The following is a 14,762-nucleotide window of genomic DNA, read 5'->3' as shown; positions in this document are numbered from 1 at the left end:
GGTCTCTGCACGCTGCCCCCATCCCGAGTGCCAACTCCGCTGCTCCCATTGGCTGGGAATGGGGAACCGTGGCCAATAGGAGCGATGGGGGCGGTACTTGCAGGCAGAGGCAGTGCACAGAGCTGCCTGGCCGCCCGTGAGCCTAGGAGCCATTGCTGGACGTATCACCGCTTCCAGGAGCCACCTGAGATAAGCGTCGCCTAGCTGGAGCCTGCATCCCGAACTCCAAGCCCACCACCCCAACCTCCTGCCCCAGTCTCAGCCCGGCCCCCCCTCCACACTCCGAAACCCTCGGCCCCAGCCACCCAGCCCAGAGCCTGCCCTCCAACCCCCTGTCCCAACCCAGTGAAAGTGAGTGAGGGTGGGGGACTGGAGTGAGTGGGGGCGGAGCCTCAGAAAAGGGGCGGGGGAAGGGGCCGGGGCACGGGTGTTTGGATTTGTGTGATTAGACAGTTGGCAACCCTATATAAGAACAGTAAACATCTTGTTCTTAATGGGTTACTAATTCAGAACCCATCATTTGATAGCAGCCTTCAACTACCTGAAAGGGGGTTCCAAAGAGGATGGAGCTCGGCTGTTCTCAGTGGTGGCAGATGACAGAACAAAGAGCAATGGTCTCAAGTTGCAGTGGTGGAAGTCTAGGTTTGATATTAAGAAAAACTATTTCACTAGGAGGGTGGTGAAGGACTGGAATGGGTTACACCTAGGGAGATGGTGGAATCTCCATCCTTAGAGGTTTTTAAGGCCCGGCTTGACAAAGCCCTGGCTGGGATGATTTACTTGGGGTTGTTCCTGCTTTGAGCAGGGGGTTAGACTAGATAACCTCCTGAGGTATCTTCCAACCCTAATTTTCTATGATTGTGCACAAGCTGTTGAAACTGTTCATTACTGTGTGGTAATTACGGCCTCGTGTACTTGGCACAATTGGACAAAGTTCTGCAGCAAACACTCCTAACTTCTGCAGCAAAGTTAATTTATTATTGTAGCTCCATGAAATACTCTTCATCCCCCTCCCTCTCCCAGCTCATAGTTTGAAGATACTCAGTGATGTGCAGTAAATCAGTGATTATGTTCAGCAGTGATTATTTTAGATGGTGGATTTTTTTTTTTTTTTGTACTGCATATTCTGGATGACTCAACTCTTTGGCAAAAAGAACAGGAGTACTCGTGGCACCTTAGAGACTAACAAATTTATTTAAGCATAAGCTTTCATGGGCTAAAACCCACTTCATCGGATGCATGCAGTGGAAAATACAGTAGGAAGATATATATATATATATACACACACAGAACATGAAAAAATGGGTATTGGAATTAATGTGCAAACTAGACACCATTAAATTAGGCTTGAATAAAGACTGGGAGCAGATGGGTCATTAGGGGAAATAGTTCTACTTTGTGTACTGTTACTCATACCTTCTTGTCAATTGTTGGAAATGGGCCATCCTGATTATCACTACAAAAGTTTTTTTTCCCTCCTGCTGACAATAGCCCACCTTAACTGATTACACTCGTTATAGTTGGTATGGCAACACCCACTTTTTCATGTCGTGTGTGTGTGTGTGTGTGTGTGTGTGTGTGTGTGTGTGTGTGTGTATATATATCTTCCTACTGTATTTTCCACTCCATGCATCCGATGAAGTGGGTTTTAGCCCACGAAAGCTTATGCTTAAATAAATTTGTTAGTCTCTAAGGTGCCACAAGTACTCCTGTTCTTTTTGCTGATACAGACTAACATGGCTACCACTCTGAAACCTGTCAACTCTTTGGATATCAGTGGTTACAATGTTACCTGAACAGTCCCCATCTTGTGTGTGCCAGAGAAGAGGGGAGCTTGCAAACAGCTTCATCTTCTCAGCTCCCCAGGCCTCAGGTGCTGCTCTGTTCTCTAGGCAGCATAGCTCCCCTGTTTGCACTTCTGGCTTCCCCTGCTCCAGAGCTTCAAACTGGACTCTAGCTCTGGCTCCTTGCCCTCCTTGCTGCCTGGTATTAAGGTTGCCAGATGTCCAGTTTTTGACCAGAACGCCTGGTTGAAAAAGGACGCTGGTGGATCCGGTCAGCATCCTTGACCAGGCCGCTAAAAGTCTGGTCGGCAGCGCAGCCAGGCTAAGGCAGGTTCCCAGCCTGCCCTCTCTCTGTGCAGCTCCCCGAAACGGCTGCCATTTCCCCACAGCCCCTAGGCACAGGGGCGATCAGGGAAGCTCTGCGTGCTGCCCCCACCCCCAGTGCCGGCCCCACAGCTCTGATTGGCTGGGAACAGCAGCCAATGGGAGCTGCGGGGGTGGTGCCTGTGGGTGTGAGCAGCGTGCACCGCACAGAGCCGCCTGGCCACGGCTTCGCCTGGGGCCGCAGGGAAATGCTGGCTGCCTCACCCCATCCTGCACCCCAACCCCTTGCGTCAGCCCAGTGAAAGTGAGTGAGGGTAGGGGAAAGTGAGCAATGGAGGGAGGGGGGCTGGAGTGGGTGGGGGCAGGGCCTTAGAGAAGGGGCGGGGCAGGGGCTGGGCAGGGCAGGGGCTGGGTCTCAGGGAAGAAGGGGTAGGGGTCGGGTGTTCGGTTTTGTGCCCTTAGAAAGTTGGCAACCCTAGGCTGGTTCTATAATAGTGAAGGGAGCAGGCACTATAATTATGTGGGGAAAGGTGCAGGGCAAGAGGCAGGAGCGCCGCCAGCTTTTCTGCCGCCCTAGGCGGTGGAAGGTCCCGCCCTGAAATGCCGCCCCTCACAGAGGCGGCGGAAGGTCCCGCCCCGAAATGCCGCCCCTCACAGAGGTGGCGGAAGGTCCTGCCCCGAAATGCCGCCCCTCACAGAGGCGGCGGAAGGTCCAGCCCCGAAATGCCGCCCCTCACAGAGGCGGCGGAAGGTCCCACCGCCGAAATACCGCCGCGGTGGCCGCCCCCCAAATTGTAGCGCCCTAGGCGACTGCCTAGGTCGCCTAATGCGTTGCGCCAGCCCTGGCAAGAGGTGGTTGCAGGCAGGTCCCTGAAAACAAAGTGCCAGGTGCCTGGCTGCAGCAAAATGGTGGATTCTACAGCAAAAATGGTGAATTCTGTGGTATCTTTGGAAAACTGCCAAATTCAGTGGCTGCAAAATGGAGTCTGCAGGGCTCGTTGCTGTGAGATGACTACGGCGGGTCACACCTCTCAGAACCATTGTTTTGGGCTCTTTGCAGACTAAGGCTGGCATCAATGTACAATTTTTGAGATTATCTTTGCAAACATAAGGGCTGGAAACTTTTTTTTTTTAAGACAAACTGCGATTCTGTAGCTCAACACTGCATGAAGGGGCAAATGCTGTAGCAAATTTCATGATTACAGAATACATGAAGCTCTGGTCTTAGTACTTTGCATTTGACTATACTGAATGTCTCAACTGCCATGTTGTTGCCTTTCCTAGTTTTTCTATGTCCATCAGCTGGTCCTCGTGCACCATAATTCTGACCACACATGCTTAATCTAAATGATTTTAAAAAATTAAATGTTGAGTCAGTTGTGCAACTAGGTGAATGTTGTAAACAAATGTCTTCTATGTACCCAGTCCTGGCTAGGTAACTTACTAAATGTGTTGCCTATTATCTTTGATTCCCACCAGGGGCGGCTCTAGCTTTTTTGCCACCCCAAGCACGGCAGGCAGGCTGCCTTCGGCGGCATGCCTGCGGGAGGTCCGCTGGTCCTGCGGCTTCGGCGTACCCGCCGCTGAATTGCTGCTGAATCCGCAGTACTGGCGGATCTCCCACAGGCAAGCCACCGAAGGCTGCCTGACTGCCACCCTCACAGGGACCGGCAGGGCGCCCCCCGCGGCTTGCCGCCCCAGGCACGCACTTGGAGCGCTGGTGCCTGGAGCCGCCGCTGATTCCCACCTAGGATGTGATGGATGCTCATTTATAATTTGTTAGAAAACCTGGTTGCTAATTATTGTAGAGTATTCCAGTCCTCAAAACTCGGTTCCCCTCCTCTTTAATGAGTCTCTGTAGCTTCAACCGTGCATCAGGCAGTGGCTTCGAAGATACTGTTACATTACATCTTGCCGCTAGCGCTGCTCTTAATATACAGCAGAGATTACATAATGCATGTAAATGGTCATAATTTATTTTAATTGAATTTTCACTCCATAAAACAATGTTGAACAGACTGGAGTCTCAGTGTTTCAACTGAATGTGGAGACAAGATAGAAGAAAACAATTTAGTACAAGCCTCATGCATATGCTTTATCGTTCAGAACCAGATAAATGTTTCCGGCTGGAGATTATGGCCTGTTCATTTGGTTTTCACACATTGTTGGCAACGTTACTGCTGTGCATAGTGAAGAATTTCTTTAATGCAGTATTCAGTAACTTGGTTTAGTATGTTCCTTTAGGATAATTACCCTTTATGATGGTCTTGGGTCTTGCATCTGTTTTAAAAAAAATACCCAGTAGCTCTGCTGCAGAACTAAGGGTCCAGTCTGACAAGGTGATACACACTTCCTGTGAGGTGCTGGCACCAGCAACTTGCAGTGAAATCAGCAGGGTCCCACCCTGCAAAGTGTTGAATGCTGCTCAACTCCCATTAAAGTCAGTGAGAGTTGAGGGGGCTCAGTTCCTTGCAGGATCTCAAAGAAGTTTGTTACTGTACAGGGAGGAGGAGTTCTCAAATTGTAATCAGCAGAGATCTGGCTGGTCACATGGTGGAGCCCTGCTTGTAGTGACTAGACCAGATCGTGCAACCTTTGCTCTTTCAAGTCTATTGACTTCAAGGAGATTAATCATGTGAGTAAGTTGCTGGACTGACCCCATCGCTTGGCTTGATGGATCAAACCCTACTTTCCAAAAGCCATTTCTTATTGGTTCTGGTGTGTTTGTCCCACGCTGATTCCGATCGGTAGCATATGCTGATCAATAGCGAAGGTTGGAAATAGTTTCCTTGGCACAGATCCTCAAAGGGTTTTTGGTGCCTAACTCCCACTGATTTCAATGGAGTTGGGTGCCTAAATCTCTTTGAAGATCTAGGCCTCTGTGTTCAAAGGTAGGAAAGATCGTTCAGTGCAGGTAAAGAACATCACTGGTTATGGGAGTGACACTTCATTTCCTGGCTTTGATGATGATAGTTCTTTCACAAGGGCTGTTTCCTGTGAAAAGTTAGCAGCGGCTGCAAAAGGAGGAAGATAAATATGAAAATAGGTATTGTAGTTCCAGTGCTTCACTCTGGCTGAGAAGGGTTGATGCAGCTTGGGTGGGGGCGCAAAGGTGGGATTTACCTTTGTACTCCCCTGCACCTACAGTTGGTCTGTGCTAGGCTAGTCCCTGGGCATTAATTGCTGCTCTAATTTGTACCAGCTACAAGAGCCACAAGTGGCTGTTATGGCAGCTTGAGATTGCTGAGGTGCATGGAAGACCTACACCAGGCCTACACTAGCAAAGCACTCCTAGCATGGACACAGCTTGTATCAGCAAAACTGTACTTTTGCCAGTATCGCTGCGGGCTTCTGCAGCCCCAACTATGTTGGCTAGGGATCACACCACATCACACCCCGTCCGGCGTAGCTTTGCTGATAGACGTTTCTATTGTAGACCTGGCCTTACTCTCTCCTCCTCTCGTCTGCTTTAAGGAGGTGGTGTACAAGGCCCAAAGGCCTAATCTACACTCAAGTTTTGACAGCATAGCTAGATCAGTGAGGGGTGTGATTTTTTTTTTTTTAAACTGGAATAGCTCTATCTGTAAAAGTCCCAGTCTAGATGCAGTTATACCAGTATATCTGCTTATAATGGTGTAGAAAAATACAGCAGTTCCTTGCACAAGCATAAATAATACAGTATAAGCAATTTATAGACAAAACTGCATCGAAACTAGAAGGTTCGCCCATATATAAACAAAGGTTACATTGGTTCTAGGTCACCCAAGGATCCTCCTATACTAGCTAGTAGGAATAGCTGGACCCCTCCCTCCCGCCTGTACTTTTGTTTGTTTGTTTTTAATCTAATCTCATTTCCACTGAAGTTGTTGAGATTTGCCGGTGGCTTCAATAGGAGCAGAACAGAGCCCTGGATCACTGGAAGGCGGAAGGCTATTGGAATTTAGAGATGCAGAAATCACTAGAAATGTTATACTGTTGTATTAGCAGGAGAACCTCATTTATCTGAACCTCTCTTATGCAAAAGCACCTGCTATAGGAAGCTGGATTGTTGTCTCCTGGCATGTCTGAATAAATATCAGGTCTGCTGATTTATTTGGATGGAGTTATATAGAATTACTGTCCCAATGCCACAACCAGATCTGCATAGGTGGACTTTGGGGCACTGAAAGGGACTGATTACATAGATTTGACTACAGGATCAGGGACCAAATCAATAAGCAAGAAAGCTAACTCCTTCCTAATAAAAAGAAGAGGGACTTACTGGCCGACGCTTCCAGCAGCCCCCATTGGCCTGGAGCAGCGAACTGCGGCCAGTGGGAGCCGCGATCGGCCGGACCTGCGGACGGGGCAGTAAACAAACCGGCCCGGCCCGCCAGGGGCTTTCCCTACACAAGCGGCGACCCCAGTTTGAGAAACGCTGCTATACACACACAAACGCAGAGTTCTTGATTAAGATTGTTTGTAAACAATGATACATTAAAGCGGCATAACATTGCCTTTGCTGCAGCATATGCTTACAAGGAAAATTAAATTTTTCAGGAAGTAGCATATTTTCCTTTTTAGTCACATTATGCTCTTTAAAATGTTCAAAACAGAAGTAGCTGTAAACTTACCAGGCAAAATAAAAGCATAACAAATTGATTTGTTCATAAATTGTAGAGACGCGAGGCAGGTGAGATAATATCTACTCCTGAGGGAATTCTGCACCAAAAGAAATTAAAAATTCTGCACCAAAAAAAACCACAAAAAACTCTGCACACGATATTTTAAAATTCTGCATATTTTATTTGTCAATATTTTATTCGATCACCCTGCAGGCCCTCTCCTCCCCCAGACAGGGACTCGCTGGTGAGGCTGCACCGGACCCTGACACAGCGCAAGGGCCAGGCCTCCCTGAGAAACACCCTGGGCCCCTGCCCTTCTGTGCCAGGCACACTAAGATAGAGAGCGCGAGGGACAGAGTCTTGCATGCATGCCAGCCCTGGTGCCTGATCCAGCTGTGGGCAGGCAGGCTTAGCCCGGCAGGATCCAAGTGTGGAGGGGCTTAGTGTGGGGGCATCCAGGAGTGTGGTGAGAGGGTTCTGTGTGGGACAATCTGGGTATGGGGGTGGATCTGGATGCACAGGGGCTTACTGGAGGGTTCTTAGTGCAGGGGGAATGGGACTCTGCAGAGTGAAGGTGGTTGGGGCTCAGCAGAGGGAGCGGGCAGGGTATGGAAGGCTGAGCGGGAAGGGGGTCTGGGTGTTAGGGGAGTGGAGCTTGGTAGGATAGGGATCTGAGTGTAGCCAGTTGGGACTCAGGGGGTGGGGGTCCAGGTGCAGGGGACTTGTCAGGGTGTTCCAAGTGTAGGGGGCGTGGGGCTAATTGGGGTGGGGATTTGAGTGCAGGGTGATGGTCTGGGTGCAGGAGTGGTGGTCCGAATGCAGGGGGGAAGGGCTCAGTGGGGGGTCTGGGTGCAGGGTGTGTGGCTTGCTGGGGAGTCCGGGTATGGGGGGGGGGCCTGGATGTATGGGAGTTGGGCAGACAGGGGAGCAGTTCCCCATACATTGACCCTTCCCCCTGCAGCTGGGGAGCGATGGGGGCAGGAAGCAGGGGAGATATGCAGCCAGGGGAAGTTTCTGGGGGTGGGTCTGACCCAGCCCTGGCCGCTCCTTGCTGGGGAAGAAGTAGTCTCATCCTCCCCAGCCCAGCTGGCTGGGACTAGCAGCTGAACCCCATGCAGGGTAGGAGCCGCCAGCTGGGGCATCCCTAGATCCACCCCTGCAGTGATTTACCTCTCCACCAGCTGCTCTGGGCACCCAAAACCACCTGCCAGTGCTGCTGGGGAGGAGCACATGACAGCTCTTGTGGCTTTCTTTTGCTTCCCTGTCAGAAGTCATTTTTCTGCCAGGAAGCAAAGAAATCTGCAGGGGACATGAATTCTGTGCATGTGCAGTGATGCAGAATTCCCCCAGGAGTAAATATCTTTTATATACTGAGCCAATAAAAGATATTACCTCATCTCTCTAATATCCTGCAACCAACACGGCTATAACACTGCAAACATAAATTATAGAGACAGCTATGAAGAGTACAAATATCTGACCAGATCCACAACCCTAGTTCATGTCTGGTTTTATCAAGCTTGGGGGTTCTCAAACTTGCTCAGTCTGGACTGCATTGCAATAGATTGTCTCATGGACACTTCATCTCCCCTCCCCTACATTCCTGTGCTGACTACAGCAATTACTTAAGTGAAAAAGCGATCTTCTTCTTCTTCTTCTTCTCATGAATTTCTTTGGCAAAGTTGGACAGCTGGCTGCCAGCCTGATGCCAACCCCCCCTCCTTTTTCAACTGGTGTTGGTACTAGTTACGATGAAGGTGTGTGTGTGTGTGTGTGTGTGTGTGTGTGTGTGTGTGTGTGTGTGTGTGTGTGTGTGTGTGTGTGTGTGTGTGTGTGTGTGTGTGTGTGTGTGTGTGTGAAGTAATACCATTATGAATGTATTTGGGCTTGAATTTTCAAAGGCGAGGCAGGGAGTCAGGTACCCAATTCTCACTGGCACCTTGCTCCTTGGCGATCTCCAGCACAAATGTACTTTAGCTATCCCTACAGAAGAAGCAACGTCAGCTTTCCATAGACTGCAGCTTGGGAACCATTGATCTTCCTGGTCTGTCTTAATAAATAATACAGTGTGGTTGATTGGTAAATTGTTCATGTAGCCTCTTTACTATCATATTATTGCCTGGAAATTACCTTACTGCCAACTTCAAAGTAGCTATCTATAGTATTTATAGAAGTGCCAGTCACTGTAGTATCTAGGCACTGATTAATAACAATACTTCTCTCGTGCTTTCCATCTGGTGAGCTGAAAGCACCCTGTAGCTATTAGTGAATTAAAGCCACACCATTAGAAAATGTACCTACTATTGTTATAAGAAGCCTCGAGGTAACTAGAACAGAAAGAGATTAGAGACAGAATTATTTCACACACACCCGCCTCCATAGTTTATATATTCTGTGCATTTGACACACTTGATATATAGTCAGTATTACTCTCTTGTTGATGGTCAGTTGCACTTTCTGTAAGCGAGGAGGCCAGTCCTCGCTTACAGACAGCCCCCCCCCCAACCTGAAGCAAATACTCACCAGCAACTACACACTACACAACAAAAACATTAACCCAGGAACCAGTCCCTGCAACAAACCCCATTGCCAACTCTGTCTGCATATCTATTCAAGGGACACCATCATAGGACCTAACCACATCAGCCACACCATCAAGGGCTCATTCACCTGCACATCTACCAATGTGATATGTGCCAGCAATGCCCCTCTGCCATGTACATTGGCCAAACCGGACAGTCTCTACGCAAAAGAAGAAATGGACACAAATCAGACATCAAGAATTGTAACATTCAAAAACCAGTAGGAGAGCACTTCAATCTCCCTGGATACACAATAACAGACTTAAAAGTGGCAATTCTTCAACAAAAAAACTTCAAAAACAGACTCCAACGAGAAACTGCTGAACTGGAATTAATTTGCAAATTGGACAGCATCAAATTAGGCCTGAATAATGACTGGGAGTGGCTGGGTCACTACAAAAAGTAATTTTCCCTGGCTGATACTCACACCTTTTTGTCAACTGTTTGAAATGGGCCACTTTGATTACTTTTGTAGTGCTAACGAGGCCAATGCAATTTTCCCTCCCTTGGTATTTACCCCCTCTTGTCAATTGTTGAGAATAGGCCACGTCCACCTTAATTTAATTGGCTCGTTAGCACTGACCCCCCACTTGGTAAGACAACTCCCATCTTTTCATGTGCTATAATATATATTCTGCTTACTGTATTTTTCACTCCATGCATCTGATGAAGTGGGTTCTAGCCCACAAAAGCTTATGCCCAAATAAATGTGTTAGTCTCTAAGTTGCCACAAGGACTCCTCATTGTTTTTGCTGATACAGACTAACATGGCTACCACTCTGAAATGGGAAGGTAGAACTTTTTAAAATTGGGAAAGAAACTTTTCCTTTGTCTGTGGCTCTTGGGGCTGAAGAGATGGGGTAGCAGGAATGCTGTGTAAAGTTTGAACCAGATATGAAAATCATCAGATCATATTTAGAATTACTTTTAACAACCCAAAGGTGTAAGTAGATCAGAATGTTTAGCTAGATGCGATCAGGTTTATTTCTGTTTATTTTTTAAGGCTTGTGGATCTCTTCTGTGCTAACCCCAGATGCTTTTGTTTGCTTGTAACCTTTAAGCTGAACCCCCAAGAAAGCTATTTTGGGTGCTTGATTTTTGGAATTGCTCTTTTAAAATCTAGCAAAAGTCTAAATTCCAGATGTATTTTCTTTCTTTTTGTTTTTAATAAAATTTTCCTTTTTTAAGAACAGGATTGGATTTTTGGTGTCCTAAGAGGTTTGTGCATGTTGTTTGATTAGCTGGTAGCAACAGCTAAATTTCCTTTTTCTTTCTCAGCTCTTCCCCGAAGGAGGGAGGGGGGTGAAAGGCCTTGAGGGTACCCTGCAGGGAGGAATTCCCAAGTGCTCCTTCCTGAGTCCAAGTTGTTTTTTTGCGTTTGGGTGGTGGCAGCGTTTACCAAGCCAAGGTCAGAGAGAAGCTGCAACCTTGGGAGTTTAATACAAGCCTGGAGGGGCAAGTATTAATTTTTAAAATCCTTACGGGCCCCCACTTCCTGCACTCGGCGTAACAGAGTGGGGATTCAGCCTTGGCGGGGCGGAATATAGACAGGGGATGTAGAGGCCTGGGGAGGTATGGAGGAGGGAAGTAGAGGTCTGTGGGGGGGGATATGGAAGGGGGAAGTAGAGCCTGTGGTCCAGCAGGGGGGAAGCCTTGTGGGGAGAGTAAGGGTCAGTGGTACAGCGGGGGAGGCTATGGGACCTGTCTAGGGTGCAAAATCGGGAAGGGGGTGGGGTCTATATATAGGAGTCTATATAAGAAAAAGACCCCAAAACTGGGACTGTCCCTATAAAACCGGGACATCTGGTCACCCTAGACCCGTCGAGGGAGGCACTGGAGAGAAGTGGGGGCCCATGGCTGAGCAGGGGGATGGGGGAAGACATGGAGGGGGTGTAGGGGATGAGTAGGGGAGTGGTGTCGGCCAAACGCGCTGGGCGCCTCCCCTTTAAGGGCTGGGTGGTGACGTCATCGCCGCTCGCTCCGGGCAGGCAGTTGCTCCGGGAGCCTGGGTGCCAGGCGGCTGCACCAGGAGCCCCCTTCTCCAAGCGCCCCGCTGCCCCTCGCGCCCCGCCCGGGGCTGTCGGGCTCCCGCCCCGAGCGGCTGTCGCTGCAGCGGAGCCCGACCGGCCGCGATGCCGTCGGATCGGCCCTTCAAGCAGCGGCGGAGCTTCGGTGAGTGCGGCTGGGGCCGGGCCGGGCCGGGCCGGGCGTGGGGGGGGCTGCCCAGGTAGGGACCGAGCCCCGGGGCAGGCACCGCCCGTGAGCCGCCGCCCGGGGCCCCTCGGTCTGACCCGCAGGTGGGAGCCCGGGGTCAGCCCGCAGCAGGAGCAGGGGGTGATGAGGGGACATAGCCCCAGCTCGCCCGGGGAGTGACCCGCGCCAGGGGGGCTGAGAGCCACTGAACCAAACTGTGCCCCCGTATAGGCTGGAAACAGCTTCAGCACCTATGCCCCGCGCCGCAGAAGAAGGCGACCCCCACCCCTGCTAGTCTGGCCTGGGGAGGGATTCCTTCCTGCCCCCCCCCCCCATGAGGCGATCAGCGGGACCCAGAGCAGGGGCGCAAGAACCAGCCAGCCAAGCTCTCTGGGGTGGCTCTCCCTGTGCGCAGGGATGGAGGCGAGACCCTGCGCTGGTCTGCATGGGGTAGAATCGCTCTACGGTGCAGCCATGGTGTCGCTGAGTTTTCCACTTCGAAACCTGTACAGAGCTGGTTCTCCATGGGCAGCCAGTCACCTGTCCTAAGGGACCACTCTGTTGTCTCCCCAGCATCCCAGGCAGCTCCGCTCCACCTTTATTGTTATTAGAAGGCCACCTCCGATAAGCAGCCATTTATCTATATTTTGGTGTTGGCTAGTTCCTCCAGTGGTGGCTTAAGACGGGTTTTATTGTGTGTATCCGTCAAGAGCGCTGTGCAGGTGACCGCCAATGCGTGCAGGGGTTCAGCTCTTGGGGTGCTAGTGGCTTGGCTGCGGCATGGCTGTAGCAAGGTGTGCCTCTTTGTTTTGTTTTCAGATTGAAGTTCAGTTGTGCAGAGAAGGGGATGAGATGGGAGGAAGGAAGCCAGAGGTAATTAGCAGCTGCAGCCGTGCCCTAGTGGTGATGTAATCCCTGCAACAACAAAAAAAAATTGTTGATTTGCTCAAGTCACTGCAATGGTGGGGCATAGAGTGCAGGCTCCAAGTGCCAAGCTCATGGAGCAAGGAACCTAGAAGGAGCCAATATTTAATGGGTGGCCTCCAGAACATCTTTTCGGGGGAGGGAGTAATGATGCTATAAGCGTTTGCTTTTCCTTCGGTGATAATCTTCCTGTGCCTGTTGGATCAGGGAGAGAAAACATGGTCCCCTTTACAGTTTGTCATTATTTAAAGACTGGATGCTTTCCTTGATGTGCATGCAGAAATCTGTATGCAGTGTAGTAAATAATGGGGTTTTTAATCCATTGTATTGTTTAGCTATTCCAGTTGTTGCTTCTTTTTAGAGCTCACAAAAATACCCACAAATCTGCAGCAGTTAGCTCTCTTAAGTCATTCTTGATGGATAATACTGTTCCCACGTCCTTAATACGGTACACGAGTATTGTTACATGTGCAATAACTTGTTTTTTTTCTCTGCTACCTCCATTCAGAAAGAGAGGTTTTATTAAGCAAAGATGACAAGACCCCAGCCTGTCTGTTTATGATGTCTTCCGAAAGCTTCCTTTCTAATCCCAGAAGGCAATGAGTTAAGGTCTAAAACAAGCTTTCCAAATCATAGAGTCTGTCCTATTCAAAGAGGAAGGGGATTGCTGCCTTGGGGTCTGTTGTTTCACTGATGTGGTTGGCGAAATGCGTGAGAAGCAGTAATACATTCCTATGTTCCCTTGCGCACCATGTAATAAGTATAGGAAACAAATCTGTGATTTAAATGAGCATGCTGTAAATGTATTGACAGTAATGGAAGGCATGCTTGGTTTTACATTTGAGTTTGATTTAACTTCATGCAACTTAGTTTTGTATTGTTAGAAATAAGTGATAGTCCTGATCTTTTATTTCCATTCTTTTGAGGGAAATACTGATAAGGCGGGCTTACATTTCATCCTGTTTTCTCTACTAGGGGAAAAAAAAGTGGCTGATGTCAGATCAATATTTTTTTTTTACCTTAAATATTCTGCTTCGGGGAGGAGAGGGTTAATAATTGCTGTATGTAGTTTTCATAAACCTCCATTTATGACCTTGTATTTCCCAATTCTGAGGGATAAATGGAACCTAGGAATTTTGATGATGGGCACTTTAAAATGCAAGTAAAAAATACAATGAGAGTATATGAAATGCAGGCCATGGTGAATGTACCAGGCCCCAACCAGCATAGTGAGGTTTGAGAACACTCTGGCCTGGAAAACTTTAGTTTCAAGATGGGCCTGAGTTGTAATTTTCAGCTCCAGCTCTTACTTAGCTCATGGGAGTTGTTCTGGCTTGGGTCCCATCACTAATATATAAACAAGCCTTGGACAACCAGACTTACAAAAATGTTGTGCAGAAATGCATTTTGGCACAATTATGACAGTTGTGTGCAGAACAGGTATCTGCAAAAACAAATGACAACTGTGTGGTTGCAGTTACACACACGCACCTACCTTATGTGTGAATATGTTGGGGGTAATTGCATGTGCAAATTAATCACGCCCACGTTCTTGTATACATTTTTTAAATGTGTGCCACTCTAAATATCTGTTCCAAAAGGGTAAAGGTGGTTCTCCCTTTATGCAGTATCTACATATATATTTTATTTGAACTTAGCTCTTTGTATTTGTCCTTTTGAAAAACCTTACCATGCAAGTCCCAAATTGGGGGCTGGGGCGTGGTTTACCAGGAGCAAGAGTCCTGTCTTGAAGAAGTGTGTTCTAGTGGGTAAGGCACCAGATTGGGACCCGAGAGACTTGTTTTCTGTATTCAGCTGTACCACCAACTTGTGTGACTTTTTCTTTGGTGCCTCAGTTTCCCAGTTGGCAAAATAGGACTAATGCTGCTTACTCCTCTTTATAAGGTGTTTTGAAATTTATCAACCACTTTTCATCAATACATTTAGCCTTTATTACCGGGGTGCCTTTTCCAACCTTTCAACCCTAGTGAGATGAACAAAGCCTTCCCTTTCCTTTTAAAGATCCTGTTGGTACTGTTCTTCCTGAAAATATTTTTGAAGTTCAGAATGTATATTGCTCAAACCATACAGCCTTTTTTTGTAACAATGCACAGAAGGCGCTATGATGACGCAGATATTTAATAATAATAAGAAAATTAAAATATAGCGATAGGCAGACTGAAGGAAGGCTGGATCAGTGCAGAAAGCAAGAGAACAATAAAACTACTAGAAACATGTAATGTTTGACCGGAATGTTATTTATAGGTATCAGTGGAAGCTGATGAAACTGTCTGAAACTTCTTTTTCTTAAGCTTTTTTCCATAGGCAGTAATTCGTCATGCTGCAGGTTC

General features: G+C 48.3%; 1 protein-coding gene across 1 annotated transcript in view; it reads left to right on the top strand.

The window, feature by feature from the left end:
• Window positions 1-11,330: 11,330 nt before the first annotated feature.
• The window catches only part of MAP1LC3A (microtubule associated protein 1 light chain 3 alpha), a 38,401-nt gene continuing 34,969 nt past the window's right edge, over window positions 11,331-14,762 (top strand). Inside the window, exon 1 of the mRNA XM_065414476.1 lies at window positions 11,331-11,466. Within this exon, the coding sequence (XP_065270548.1) occupies window positions 11,427-11,466 (40 nt within the window). The 5' untranslated portion in view covers window positions 11,331-11,426. The remainder of the gene's footprint in view (window positions 11,467-14,762) is intronic.

The sequence above is a fragment of the Emys orbicularis genome, chromosome 12 (genome assembly GCF_028017835.1).
Source record: "Emys orbicularis isolate rEmyOrb1 chromosome 12, rEmyOrb1.hap1, whole genome shotgun sequence".
Taxonomy (NCBI): Eukaryota; Metazoa; Chordata; order Testudines; family Emydidae; genus Emys; species Emys orbicularis.
This window is presented reverse-complemented; position numbering and strand designations above follow the sequence as displayed.